This window comes from Antedon mediterranea, chromosome 5, assembly GCF_964355755.1.
Source record: "Antedon mediterranea chromosome 5, ecAntMedi1.1, whole genome shotgun sequence".
NCBI lineage: Eukaryota > Metazoa > Echinodermata > Crinoidea > Comatulida > Antedonidae > Antedon > Antedon mediterranea.
The window spans coordinates 9556539-9573087 of NC_092674.1; the positions used below are offsets into that span (position 1 = coordinate 9556539).

At 32.8% G+C, this 16549-nt stretch overlaps 1 protein-coding gene across 2 annotated transcripts in view; it reads left to right on the forward strand.

Annotated features, from left to right (window-relative positions):
• LOC140050317 (sodium- and chloride-dependent GABA transporter 1-like) overlaps positions 1–16549 on the forward strand; it is a 49678-nt gene that overhangs the window by 10612 nt on the left and 22517 nt on the right. For both annotated transcript variants that reach the window (XM_072095452.1, XM_072095453.1), the window contains one exon: positions 1165–1296. In XM_072095452.1, the coding sequence (XP_071951553.1) occupies positions 1165–1296 (132 nt within the window). The remainder of the gene's footprint in view (positions 1–1164; positions 1297–16549) is intronic.

A 16549-nucleotide genomic window follows, 5' to 3' on the forward strand; every position in this document is an offset into this window, starting at 1 on the left:
ACAGGTTGCATGTTGTATTAACCTACCGTATGCAAACGCTACAAGATTTGTATGCAACCAAATAAAGTCTACATGTCCAGATGTTTGTTGTACTGATGGCGATTAATAGTGAGGTTTCGCAACCTAACGAAAACGGATACGTCATACATTTGTGAAACTTTTGAGCTGATCCCCATTTCATATTCGTAAAGCGTATTCGTGTTGACGAATATCACCAGTCATATTCGTAACTACAAAACAAGTATAGTTTTTGATCTATTTTGCACATTTTGCATTTGAATCAGGAATGATTCATGATTATAATATAATTATAGATTTATTGAAAGTAATTTACTAAAGTAATTTACTAAAATGCCAAGTCAATTTTGATAAATAGCAATTTTTAAAGTCCTCACTCGCTTTGATGTTACACTAGGCCTAGGCAGCCAAGTACCAAGTACCAAGCAACACGTTCCTGCGCTTCGCTCAAATTTACCGCAATCATATTTTGGACGCGCCTCAATATTTCGCTGCCATGCGAAACAGATTTTTTTATGGCTTACGAAAACGAATACGTGTGCATGACGTATCCGTTTTTTCGTTATCGTATTCGTAAGATTGCGAAACCTCTATTAATAAATGATATAGCCATGTTCTATACTTATTTGTGGTACTGTACATCATGGCCTATTGTTAATTAAATATTCTATCAACAATAAGACCCTATGCACTCTATTATCTTACAGTTAGCACAGTGTTGTCTCTGTTAGCTTTTAAAATATTTAATTGAGAATTTGACACAAGAGAACATGGCCATACAGTAGGCATTTTTGGCAGGCTGTAATACAAGTTTTTTATCTTTGCACATTTTACAATGGTATACCAACTCTTCATAAAATTAATAAATATCGATGAAATTCAATTCATATGAAATTTAGTGGAACCTATCAATTCATATCAATATTATGGAATTAAGTGGAACTTATCAATTATTATCAATATTATTAGTATTGGAAGGTTGACTCTACAATACATGTCAATATTTGGGAATTTTGTCAATTCATATTGAAAATATTTGCATTTTCAATTCATATCAATAGTTATTGACAATGAAATGTTTGACTTGTTATAAATATCAATATTATTGAATAATTTGTAAAAATTTTTTTTATTTCTATTCTACAGGTGCATTTCTGATTCCTTATTTTCTGATGATGGTAATTGTTGGCATGCCCTTGTTTTTTATGGAGTTGGCATTTGGCCAGTATGCTAGAGAAGGCCCCATTACTATATGGAAGGCAGCTCCACTATTCAAAGGTAAACCTACTGTTGTTGGTGATTGTATATTTTTTTTCAGGTCTCTACTAAAGATGATATTAGAGAGCTGAATTTGACAACCGTGATGTCTTCGTTCGTTGACTGGACCCAGAAAACACCAAAACGGTTTGCATTCACTCAATGAATTAACATGACCTAACTCAACCTAGGTCAAAGGTCATAGAAAGAAATCTTCCAATTTAAGATAGTACTGTAATTGACAATTATATAGGGGTCTAGGAGTTTTCTTTTAGTTTTAAATTTTAAAGCTTTTTTTTTGGTAGGTGTTATTAAATTATTAGGCAGGGTAAAAAGACCTTGAATAACATCAAGGTGGGTGGAAGATTATGATACATCCATGTTTTATCAGAATCTTCTGAATGTAAGTGATGTTCTCAACATTGCATTTATAAATGTCACTCTGTTACCATCACACAAATTAATGGTAAACAAGTCTATTCAATTGAGTATTTAAAATGTGTGGTAAAGTAATCAATTATTTCTACATGTTGAAGAAGCTTATGCTGGTGTCAAAGGTTAAGGTTAACTTTTTTTTTATATACATAATCTGTCCACATTACTTACAGTATTTAAAGTTTAAGTACCAGCAAAGTTATAATGTGTACAATTGATGTAAATGTTTTGTTTTTAAAACTAAATATTGATTTGTTTTTTTATTATGTTTGCACGTTTAATTCACTAAATTAAAGAGATAGGCATTATTACTGTATTCTTCATTATTCAATTCTGAGTGAATTAATTTAAAAAATGAGTGAATAATTCAACATTTATGAAAAGCATAGACCAGTCAGTAGGCCTATTTGTACTGTATAATTTGTACTAATTAATTGTGCAATTTATAACTTGCAAAACAAATGTACAAATTAGTCTAGGGTGGGATTTAAATATGACCTTCTGAAGAATGCTACTTGGCAACAGATGGCTGAAAATTAATAACCTATAATCTAGCTATTTAATGTGTTCTCTTTGTCTTTAGTTCATATAAATTACATTTATTTCGGTCTTAGTTTTGTCTCAGTTTAGTTATTTCACTACATCTCTTGCGCAACTTCATATGATATTCAATAACTACTCCATTCAACTCTTGCGTCATTGAGAGTGCCATTTCGGTATATTGCGAGTGCCATTTCGGTATATTGCGGGTGCAACTTTTTGTATACACAGAGAGCAACCGGAACGTGCAACATGAGGCTAGGTTGACGTTCGAAAATTAAGATGTAGTGTGCTGCTGTGCATCGTCATCTTATGTACTCCGTGTCCAAAATTTGAGTGATGCCTTTTCGAATGGTTTTAGGTGTCTCATTCAAAGTAGGTTTGTTGTAAATATAAAATATAACCTTTCACCTTTCACCTCATGAATTTATGTGTACCAGTACTATCATAAACATTCATCATTTGTATACTTTGTGGTTATTCTTAGGAAATCAGTTATTTACTTAAAAATTAATGATATGATAATGAAACGAAAAGTCATAAAACAAACTAATTACCAAGTCAAATAATTAAGTAACTGGTAACTCATTTTATAGTCCAAGGCCTTTCATAATGAGTCATACAGTAGCATGATGGAAATTTTAACTGTGTTTTTAAATGTTATATTGCCATTTAAACCGGTTACTGAAAATTAATTTCTGCTGCCGAGAAATAAGGGTTAATTTATTGCAGCAGAAACAAGACTGCAGTAGTGCACTTTTTATCTATCGGCATTGTAGAGCCTGTTGGTGGGTCCTAATGCCTCAATCATCATCAGGCCGACAAGTAATTTATACATTGGTTTATAAAAAGTACAATCTATAAATGCTTTACAGTACTTTGTTTATTGAGTCATTGAACACAGTGAGATATATCTTGTAGTAGCACTGATAAGTGTTGTTTGACTTTATGAATAGCTGATAGCAAGTGTAAGTGTTTATATCCGGTGCGTTAACCTATTTGCAAGGTCCAGGTCCAAGATTATACTGTAACTCTAAGGGCCTCTTTCTGCTGCATTAATCAAGAACTGTTTATTTTGAAATTGATTAAAATAGATCATTTTTATATTGAAAAAAAATCCCAGTTTAAATCGGTGATTGTTCTGAGTATGAAAAAGCATTCATTACCCAAAATGCAATACACTCCGGAATTCATTCAAACGTTGAACATATTATTATGCTAGTAGTATTTCTTAGGTTTTGTTTTGTTATCAACTGACATGATGGTCAGGGATTTTGACCAATGATGACAAAACTTCTATTTTAAACATTAGGTGTTGAATACCTTGACTTTTAAAGCCACAGATTACCCTATTCCTTGCTTTTGATGGCATAAACACTGTGAGTCAGAAAATAACCTTAACTTAAATCAACTGGGCTGGTGATGTTGTTAATAATGTTTGTACAGTATTTTAGATTATTATAGACCAAGCCTAGCTAGGCTTAGTTTTGTACAAGACCTAGCTTTTTACCATTTAAAGACAAAAAACTATCGCAATAGTTTGTGACATACAAGGAAAGCCTAAATATGAATGTAATACATAGTATACAAGATCGGGTGATATTGATAACAGTGTATGCAAAATGGATCCATTTTAAACATTTTTTGACTAAAATAAACAATGTAGGACATACTGTAGTATTAGTTTGAAATACTGCAATTTGCCTGATGTGTGTATGTATGCAAAGAGCACACATTTTGTACAGGTGGAAATAAGCAATAAACATTTACTTAAAAATGACCTGGATTTAAATAAGAAACCTCACCCTTTTCCTGTCTACAAGGACACAATTAAGTCGATGTTGGCATCAATGGATTCTTTTAGCTTGGATTAGTAGGATATTCAAAGCACAATATGTTGTCTTCTTAACATGGCTCTCTTCCTGTTGTATTTTGTTGCATGCAAGGCAAGAGCAGATCTCGGGTTTTCAAACGCGAAAGCGCTATTAATGTATCATCAATAGTTTGTAAAAATGAATTAATAATTTGTGCATCCCAAGCAAATGTCTGTCAATGGACCCGTGCAATGAGTGACGGGTTAATTATCATTGGCATTGTTTCTTTCTGATCTGCTTTCCTCTTCAACCTGAGTACCATGGCTGGGGAGGCACCCCAAATATGATTAGGCTTTTTGAAAAATTGTTTCCTTCCGAAGATTAACTGAAGCATAATCGACCTTTTAGAAATAATTTACTTCCACTTAGATTATATTTATATTATTAGAAAATAATATTTTTCATAGCTAACCCACACAAATCCATTATCATACTGTACTTGTATTTGAGATTTTTTGCACATTTTCGTACACACATTCGCAAACCTTGAAAAAATATAGTTTGGGTGGTATTTGATTATGCATCCTCTGCGATATGATGCGCAGATCAACTACAAAAACACGCCTCTCGCTAGTGTATTTTTCTTCCTTGATTTCACATGGTTGCCCTGTTTATAAAATTTCCTATTTCAAAAAAAAAAAGATGCTTTTTATTTTGTAAATCATTGAAAGAAACTTTGGTTGGGCCACTGGTGCTAAAGTACAATATGTATCTAACACAAAAAAAGCTATTATAAGTGACACAATGGATTTGTTGACTCTAGTTTGCCGAGTGGTTAAGGCCGAGATATTCCAACCTACTGTATACCTATAAATGTAATTTTACATTATATAGCAGGCGCTATATTAGCTAATATTAAGTTTAAAAAATCCCGAGCTTACATCATCTGAGGATATCCAATACCAAATTGCTACCTGCCTATGTTCATTAATAAACAATTGGTAATGCCATACACATTTTTGAAGCGTGGTATAGCCTAGTAATCTAGGCCTACCATAATTTTGTTTTTCACCAATGTTTGCATATAGAAAATCTTTTAAAGCAAGTCCTTTTTTACCTGATGGGTGGACATGCCCGACTCGCGCATTGTTGTTACATGCGACACCATTACAACATAACAATGTGTTCTTGGCTTTGGCAGGTGGCTGTTAATTCGTGAAACAGAGGCCTACCTAAGATTAAGAAATGCTTTTGTTTTAAATACTGGGTGTGTCATAAACAGTTCCAGGACTGTTCATTTCAAATAACATGTCTATAGCTCTTTGTTCTAATAAAATTCTACCTAGACACACACCTTGATGACTCATCTGTTAAAGATATTGTAGTTATAATTAACATATTGTATGCTACAGATCCAGATTATCATTGAGGAACAACTTAATTATTGTGAAGATGAACAGCATTTAACGGGGTAAATCCAAGATTTCTAAATATATTTAAAGATTATTATTTTTGACAAAACAAATAGGTTTTAGTGTGCCAATGGTGTGTAAATAATGCCAGAATTGAATACGGTATTTTAAAATGGCTGATGCAGTAATGAAAATGAACATTTTGTTTCACCTAGAAATCGGAAGATACATTTTTGAAAAAAATATATTTCATTTTTTTCCCTTGCAGTTACATTTGGTGCTATGCCAAATTAAAGATCCATATTTTTGCAGCTACTGTAATTTGCTGTCGATCAATTCTGGAATAATTTTATTTTATTAACTTATCTATAAATTACAAGATCAGTTCCTGTTTTTATACACGGAACATTAGCGGAACATTACATTTAACTATCAGTATAACCCCTTAACATGGCAGTGACTTAATATTTATAATCTCTATTAATATTATTATTTTGTACTTTATTTATTGATTTTTAAATTTTAGTTGAAATATTAGTTAAATCGTCGACATTTTATCAAGAGTGTATTGCTGCCTGTTCAAAATTGTATCTCCCTTTCCGTCCAAATAAATTATAAAACTGTTAAGAGAGGCAGAAGAATATTTGTACACTAATTTGGAAAATATAATGCAAATTCTGCTGTTTATTGCTAACAGTTGTCTTTATATGTTGTTGGAATGACTATTTAATTTATTACTTGAGGCTATATAAGCTAAATGAAAAACCTCTTAACGTAGTCATATATCTGTTTAGAATATATGTCAACGCATCATCATAACGTCATCGTTTTGCATAAAAGGAAAAATATTTCTTGTAAAAACATCAGACGCTTTTATGAATTTGACGAAAGTAACAAAATATTTATAAACTTGAAATTATTTCCACGGCTTAAAAGATTTTTTTTCTGTATCGAAAATTTTTACTTCTTTTAGGATTTTTAGATTGAGAACTTTTTCTTTTATGTTATCCATTTTATGGATGTGTAACTGTAAAATACTGTGAATTTCAGATGAATATTTTAAAGACTAATTTCTCTAGGCTCCGATGTTTTGAATAGTTTCATTTTTTAATGTTTGGATACATTATATATATTTAGATTATTCATTAAAATATTTAATAATTTGCTATTTTTACATGATTTTTATTAACAAAATGAATTAATAATAAATAAATATATGTTTAGTTGTACAGTACTACAGGCCTTTTCTTTTGAAAATTATAGGTGTGCTACAAATTGCAATCCTCAATACATTCAGGGGTACTGTAGGTGTGCTGTTTGTATTTTGATGTGTAGAAGTTTACCAAATTTAGGCATGTTGTAAATCGCACTCCTCAAGGGCAGTTTAGGAGTGTGTTAGGTGACTGATCGCTCTCGCTCGCCTCAAAATACAAGGCCTGGTACTACTCTTGGTGATTAGAAGGATCTTAAAAGAAGTACAGTAGCTCTGCCATTTCCAGACCACCCAGCCTATTATTTTATCAAATTCTGTCCTCCAGGCCTGAAATTTTAAAATTTTACTGGCCAGGCCTAAACATTTTCCACAGCCAGTGCCCTAGATGCTCAGTTGGCATTAATGCCTTTGAAATTGAGCAATAACAATCATTGCGACAAATGGCCTTTTATTTGATTTGATAAACCTTGAATGAACACAAACTTTTGTTTTATTTTACATGGCTTTGATGCCTTACTACTTGGCCTTGTTGCCACTCAAATGAAATAAAACATGGAGGCTATCCTTTAACCCCTCCAATTTAAGGCCTGTGTTACTGAGGAAAATATGTTATTTATAACTTCTTGAGCCATGCAAGACAGAATGCTGTAAGTTTAACGTGTGTATTTGGACTCAGTTTTGCGTAATAATTCTTCATTAGTACTCAATATAGGATTTTTTCTAAATTGACAAATATAATCATTAATGGCTGTCAGATGACAGAACCCGTGTATCTCTACAAATTACATTCCATAATATTACTATAATCTGTCATATTACTTGTCATAATTGGTGACATATATCTTCAAATGGTGACATATTCTTTAATAGATCCACAAATACTGGGTATTAATAACCATTTGTCATGATCATGCAGACAATCCACCTGTTAGTGTTACCGCCTAAATTTGCCTCGTAAAATGTATTAAAACTGATATTCAATTTCATCTCAAAATCTTTCCATCATTACAGCAATGTCAATGACTCGAGCTGTAGACATTTTTGTTGTGAAAATTTTACATTCCTGCATGTCCATATTTCATAAAGTGAGCAGATTAATTCTCTAAAAAAGTTCAAAAACCAAATTGTTTTTGCAAATTTTCAAGTTTCAGACTCGATTAATCACATATTTGGGCAAACATCTGGTATGCAAGAGTAAATCTTAACTTGCGTATTGTAAGCTTTGTTCACTAATCTTACACTTTGAGCTGTCGTAACAAACATTAGCGTTCCATCCACTAATCTTTTCCCGGTTTAGAGTTATACGCAGCATACGATACAAAGGCATATCGCCATAGGTCTGAACAGGCCCTAAAGTAACTGTAAAATTTGGGGTTCCTTAAAACACAGATCTTGATATGTCTACTCTACAGTATAAATGCTGACACAATAAAACTAGGTTATTGTGACTTCAGGTACCATACTGTACAGTATGCCAAAAAATAATAGCGTATTAATATTATAAATATTGTATGTGGCAAGGCTTAATATGAAATTATATGCTCCTATTTATTAGATATGGTATTGGGTCCAATATCAAATTTCCTATCTTGAAATAAATACCAGATGTTGAATACTTATTAACTCATTGATTAATGCTCGGTGAAATATTTGAATCTAATTTTCACTGATTTTATGCAAAGTGACCAAGACTATATATTTACCTAGAGATTTGTTTTTTTCAATAATAGAAAGTAATGTGTTTGTTTTGAAGTGATCAACAGATATGATTTTCTATGATGTCTTTTAAAAAAAGAATAATATTACGGTAGTTGTTGACATTATGGGGATATTTTACAGTAGGTAGGCTTATGGCAACCTGAACTGAAAGCAACTCAACTCAGCTGCAAGGAACTAATTACATGAGCGCTTATGTCAACTCTCTCTCGGCAAAAGGCACGGAACTCAAAGAAACTGATGGCGATTAGTTGTAGTTACCCATGCCGCATGCAATGTGAAGTAGGAGCCATTGTGTGTGAGCCCTTATGCTGATAATGAACTGATCGCTACTGGTCGCTTTTACCCATACCTCATAGTCATACATGACACGATTACAAAATTTCAGTTGCATTTAGTTCTTTTGTTTTTAGTTCTGCTAAAATAGAACATGTTCAACTCAACAGAGCTCAACTCAACAGAGCTCAACTCAAAAGAGCTCAACTCAACACAGCTCAACTCAACAGAGCTCAAGTGCACTTTTATATTTTTCATGTAAACTGCGCATTGCTTTTAGTCAGTTTTAGTTGCTCAGAGAACTTGTGTCGATACAGTTGTGTTCCATGTAAAGTGTAGCATAAGCATCGATCTAAAATGAGTATGATGTGTTGTTCCAGCAGTAAGCATCCATCTACTGTACAACAGGTTGGAAATATCACATGTTGGACCTTGGTGTACAGTACCAATTGAAAATCAAGAGCTACCAAATTAAGAAGCAAACTTTGTCATTCATACTGTAGATCCTTGTTATGAGCAGGGGCGGATCCAGGATTTTGAAATAGGGGTGGCGTAGCTTTTTGGCGTTCTAGGGCATTGTAAGTCGTTTAAAACGATTTACAAACAATTCATAATGTCATTTACCAAACACTCTGAAGCTCGCAAATTACGACATGTGGAACATGCAGCTGATACTTACCTAGGGTACCAAAGCAAGCTAACAACTTGCCTGTACTTTACATCTATATTTTTACAACGCGACGACGTTTTTCAGCTTTTATATAAGCATAAACTTGTCCTAGCCTAGGCCGGTATTATTTTCTTACACGTCTTCTTATACGTCACGTTAAAGCGGGTCGTCACAGAGTCTCATGCATATTAATGAAGCAAACTTGCTGAGAGTGTTTTCCACCACCACGCAACACATGCGACACGAGATTTATCGAAACTCCGAGCCATCGACTGACGATCATGTTTTTGACAATTAAAATCACGGCATATTCAACGACCTGGTTTAAACGATCGTTTAAAAATTAGCGGTCCGGCTCGATCATCATTACATTATATTTAGTGATTTGAAAAAAACAAAACGCCCCTTTTGTCATCGCGATTTGTTTATGAGAATCATCGACGGAAAAGCAAATAAAACAACAAGGGTCATGAAATGCTGCATGCAGCATTGTTAATATTTTAATAGTAATATGTTTTAATAAAATATAGGCCTAACGGGATAATTTTCATAGGCACTACAGTCCTAGCCTTTGTTTTTATTGTATTTAATAAATTGGCGCGTAGTGTAGCACTGACCATGTGACTTCATAAACTCTATTGATCGTCGGAGGTACGTACCGCTACTCTACAATACGGGAGTGACGATCACAATGATGCCGACCTGCTTAGTAAAACGCGACCAAGCACCACATGGCTTTTATCAACTTGCTCCTTTTAGTTTTACACTAAACTGTGAATGATCGTTGGTAACGCTAGAGATTGATAGTACACAAAGGATGTTGACGTACATGCTTGGTGAAATGCGATCAAGCTGACGATGTGCTCCGACGTACTATTTTCACTATGAAAATGACCGTCGAAACGATACGTGTTTTTAAAATCTATTTAATTAAAAAAAAAAAAAAAAAATCTTCAAAAAATAGGGGGCGTACGCCCCACACGCTAGATCCGCCACTGATGATTATGATAATTGGAGGTGTACTGTACAAAGAGAGGCCTTGTTATTTGAAAATGATAGGTGTGCTACAAATTGCACTCCTCAATACATTTAGGAATGCTGTACAGGTGTGCTATTTGTATTTTAGTGTGTAGAACTTAGAAGTTTACCAAATTTAAGCGTGTTGTAAATCGTGTGTTGGGTGAGTGATCCCACTCGCTCTCCTTAAAAGACAAGGCCTGAAGACTTGCCAAGTCTCTTTGTCCTTTCTAACAATCTCGGAAGAACTACGAAGACTAAACTCTCCAGAATAGATTTATAAATCAAATGATTGAACCAGTTCATTTTGTGACCTCTTTCTTTCAGAATTCTCCTCTTTGTTAAATAAGCAAGCATATTTCACTCATACTTCTAGTAGGATGTTTTCTTTTCTCCTAAAATGTTTTATGAGGCAGGAGTTGTATTGAGACTCCGAAAGATTCATTCTGTGACAGCTGTGAAAAGATGTTTTTTTTTTTTTTTTACTAAGAATATCTGATGTGTTGATATGTACCGGTTCAATAGGTTCCTGGAGAATTAATAAATTTTCCTATGTGGTGTGCAATATGTGCTATATATTAATGTGTGATGCATAGTGCCAACTGCAAGCTTGTATTGTTGCCAGAATTTTAATATTGACCTTGTAACATGTAAAGGTTAATTATAATACCTTGCCAATGTTATTATGTTATCAAACTTATTACATTTAGCATGTTTAGTGTTTTTTTAAATCCATATTCAAGCGACAGCTATTATTAGGATAAAATGTTCATTAACATAACATTTCCAGAGTCACCGTCAACCTGCTGCATTTCCTGGTGTGTTGGGGTACTATACAAGAGTTTTGAATATTACTAGGTATCCCAATGAAAAAATTCAGATTAATTTTTTTACATTTTCTTTCAGTTAACCATAAAGAACTTAATGTAATTAGCATTTTGCAATTTAAATGATTGAAATCCGATTACCCGTTCTAAAGTTATGGTTATTTAAAGTGGTAAAAAAATATACGATTTTTTGCCTAAAAATGGTGTTTTTTGCAGTTGAAATTGGAAGCATTTTTAAAAGGTTATAACTTTTACAATAATTAGTTAAAAGTTTTTGAATTTTGTTAAACCTATAGATATCACAGAGTTGTACAACTCTATTTTTTTTGGAGCCTCAACGAAACCTATTTTTTAAATTATTGGTCCGCAAAGTGGTAGGAAAGCATTTAACGCCCATTTTTGCTGGAATTCCCTAAAAAATGAAAAAACTGCAATTTTTCAATGATCTGTAACTTTTGAACTACTGTACTAATTCATTTAATTTTTTTTGTACTTGTTAGAATGTAGTGTATATTTCATTAATAAATATATTTTAGATGTGTATATGAAAAAAAAAAAATTTTTTAATGGTGAAATTTAAAATTATAAAAAAAAAAAATGAAAAAGTATGTTAAAAACGGTGTGTACTGTTTCCTTTCTTTTACACTAATTTTCGGTAAGTATAATTATTAGAATATTTTAATATACTTTATATTTATAATTTCAATCATAAATACTATTATATATAACTTTTGAATACGTAAAACAAGATTTTAGGCCCATATGATTATGACACCAAATCTAAGCCGGGCTGCTATAGTAAGATATGCTCTTTTTAAGGCAAACGCACAATATGGGTCAAAATAAACTCATTTAAAATAATCAATGTTAATTAAAACAATTAATTGTTTACCTGAATAGTATATATAACATTATAAAAATTGTTTTCTTTTCGTATTATTACGTTATTAAATTGAAATACGGAGCTAAAGTTTAGGCCAAGTCACGGCTTACTCGCGATCAGTAGTCGCTCCCGTTAAAGTATTTCGGTCGCAGTTAATGACTTTCGGCCGCCGTATACAGAGTCAAATGTAACGTTGGTAAATTAGCTTAATAAATTTCCTCGGTACATTTTAACCTAACGCATTTGCATTGTATACTTGCATAATAAATCTTCCGCACATTACATCAATTTTAAGTTGTTAAATTAATGTGTAAAAACAGATATTCTACAACGGAAAAGGACATGTCAATCTCCGACATCGCTGCTGTCACACATCTCGCGTCGAGCCGGTCGAACTCGAGCGAGGAAAACTAAACAACGTGTTCAAAATATGGAACGTACCATTCGCTGATAGGGTGCATTAATGTATTTAACGGAAAACGCCACAACAAACACGCGCGTATTTTAGAGTACAATATTTTACTCACTACAATATTCACCGGATAATAATGGTTGGATCTTTAAAATTTTGAACGGGATTTACGCCTCATGCACCATTTTAAAATGTAGTTCGCACAATTACCATGCACAATACGTTTGTAAACTATGTTTTATCGATTTCAATGTAGATTTAGCTATAATTTAATACCAAAATCCATAATATTTTTCCATAAACGGTGAATCAAAATTGGATTTTTGTCACAAAAATTGACTTTTCGTTACGAAAAACCTATTTATAGAAGACGATTTTCGTATCAAATTAAAGCTTATTTAAAGCCTGATAACATACAACAAAAATTAATCCGCTAGCTCCAATGGTAATCGTGCGATCGTGTTTTGAAAACTGATGGGGATTTTCCATTGAGGTTTTCAACGCGCGGAAATCGGCTCGACGGGATTTTAGAACCGTTTTAAAATCGCATTTTCTCGGCAACTAATTCATTAATTTTAATTATAAACACACTTATACATAGATTAAAACAAGTACTTTCAAACAATATAAATTTTGTAAGTATTAATTAAGATTGAATACGATTTATTTAACATCAAAGTCATACTACTTTTTCGAATTTCGTCAATATTTCAAAAGTGATACCCCTCTGTGCGCTTTCATTGGGATACCTAATATTACAGTTGTGCTCCAGTATTTACATATATTACATGTGTGACATGTCTTTCCAATCAGTGCATGTGTGGCATGTAATTCCAATTTTCTTTACATTTGTGACATGTCATCCCAATTCATGTGTAACGTGTCATTCCAACCTATACATCCGTATGTGTTATGTGTGATTCCAATCCGTACACTTGTGGCATGCCATTCCAGTCAATACACATACACGTGTGGCATGTATTACCATTTCGTACATGTGTGATGTGTCATTCCAATCTTCTTTACAGGCGTCATTTGCGTGTCGTGTTATTCCAATTCATATGTGTGATGTGTCATTCCAATTCATAGGTTTGACGTGTCATACCAAATTATATGTGTGACGTGTCATTCCAAATTATATGTGCGATGTGTCATTTCAATCTGTACATAGTGTGACGTTTCATTCCAATCCGTACATAGTGTGACATGTCATTCCAATCCGTACATAGTGTGACGTGTCATTCCAATCCGTACATAGTGTGACATGACATTGAAATCCGTACATGCAGTACTGTAATGTTTTATTTCAATCCGTACATAGTGTGACGTGTCATTCCAATCCGTATATAGTGTGACGTGTCATTTCAATCCGTACATAGTGTGACGTGTCATTCCAATCTGTACATAGTGTGACATGTCATTCAAATCCATACATGCAGTACTGTAATGTTTCATTTCAATCCGTACGTAGTGTGACGTGTCATTCCAATTCGTATGGATATAGTGTAACGTGTCATTTCAATCCGTATATAGTGTGATGTGTCATTTCAATCCGTACATAATGTGACATGTCATTCTAATCCATACATAGTGTGACGTGTCATTCCATTGCTTTTTAACAATAGGAAGATATGTAATTTAATGTTGTGTTGACACAATTTTAATAGTTTTATTAAACATTGTCTAGCCTAATTATTAATGAGTATAATGTGCATATAAAGTGTGTTAACATTGTTTTTGTTATAAAATTATTACTTTGGCTATTTTCCAAAAATGTATTAATATTCTTATACTGTACTTGTTTCACAAGATTGGCTAGGTTCATTCCTATTCAAATGGATGTATTAATGACAGTGGGTTTTGCTTTTTATGCCCATGCTCTCGGCTAATTTCCATACCAGTTGGCAACAACATTTATTGAGCATGCTCAGTTGTACAGTAACAATCAATTGATGTGTTTTGCATCTTCAAATTTCTTAAAGATTTTATGTTAATATTTAAGAATCAAATCAAATTTCTTATTTATGCTAAAATTGGTGTTTAAAATAAATGAAATAAACTTGTGTTAATATTGATACACTTGTTCAATAATAAAAATAACTAGACATGAAACTCGTCACTTTGACGAGTTAGTTATCCGCACCACGACAAACGCCACGTGCACGTCTTACGTTGGAATATTGCACACAGGTAAAGATTATGGCATTATGACAAGAACTGAAGAATATGATATGCTGTTAGTGCTGAATTCTGTCAATTTTGTGTCATATAGTATACATGCAAACAGTATAATCTGTATACATATTACATGCAGTGTAGAATAGGTGAAATTACGGGACCCGCCATTTATTCCAATTTTTAACATGGCGACGGTATCAAAATGAAACACTTAGATAGCAATTTCAGAAGGAAATTATCTCAGGAACAACATATTAACGTGTAGAAGAAATTTGAATACGTAAAATATAGATGCGCACCCTTTTAAATGTGATGAACTATTACGCAAAATATGAAAATACGACTTTTTTTATTCAACTGGCCATATGATGACGTCACAACATCCGATTGGCAAAATGTTTACATGAATTCGTATCTACAATCCAATAGCTTCCATAAAACGTTTTAATCGTGATTATCACATTTTATTCTTACGAGCTATTACAGATTAAAATTTACTGTAAAGATGAAATTAATGACCCACGTAATTAAAATTGTTTGGCATGATGACGTCATAAAAATTAAAATATTTTTATCTCATGCTAAAGAAAGTTGATTGACCTACACAATATATAAATGTAGGAGAAAAAGGAATACAGATAAGCGTGATGCGCTCCATTGAATGTGATGAGCAATAACGAAAGAGACAAAAATCCTATATTTTACATTCGTGTGGCCATACGATGACGTCACAATGTTTTTTTAGCCTTATCGATGCATGATCCGATATCTACAACTCATCAACTTCTAGATTTTGTAATAAAAATAAACGGTTCACGGTTTACTTTAGAAACTATGACTGTTTAAAAAAAGACATAATTTTGACGATTTTTTAAGCTTTTTCATAAAAAACGCGCATGAAATGTTTAATTCAACGTGTTCGTATGGCGTTATTTAAATTGGAAAAGGTCTAAATTGTTTTCAAAATTACTAGGAAAGGCTTGAAAAATATGATTCAAGGGAAAAAAATATGTTTTTAACGCTACGTGCGCACCGCGTGCGTAAAAAATTGCGCGCCCGTGGGAATTTTTGACATGCTCAAAATGACAAGAAACGCATAAAAAGTTGATTAGAAATTAATTTTGCGCATTTTGAAATTTTAAATGCGCGTGCGCGCGTAACTTCTTGTGAAACATGCCATTTTTAATCCGTAGAAAGTTTGCCCCTGATATGACTTAAATTTTGTCAAAGTGTCAATACTAAATGACTTTTAGTTTTTAATCTATGATCAATCATTGAAATTCATAAAATTGCGCGTAAGTTACGTTGCGCAACTATGACGTCATTCAAAAATAGGAGGTGCACAACTTCACGTAAATACCCATATGTTGTCAAAGTTATGAAATGTTATGTTTACACATTTTAGAGAAACGCGATCCACAAAAAGGAAGGATGGAAAGAAGAATAATACAGAAAAAAACTGTTGATCTCATACAATAACAAGGAGTTATCCGCTTGGTATACCAAGCGGATAACTAACTAGATTTGGCAACATTTACTTAAAAAACCTGTGAAAATGTATTGTTCCTTTATCAATACAGTACTAATACTATAGAGAGATCCAGATGAATCTTTTCACTAAAGTTATGAAAATATGATTGACATGGTGAATTAACAAAATGCGGTTGAATGATCATGCTGAAAAGCTTTCATGGCTAAGTTTTATTATTATGAGAAAGATATTGGGAAAATTTGAAAATCATTGATGTTAAATTTTTTTTAGAGAATCGCTAAACAAAAATCTGTACTGCACATAAAGAAAAGAAAGGTTTTGCACAATCACAATAGGTGATCTTTTAAATTGACCTAATTTATTATTCTTAAATAAAAATACTTGCATAA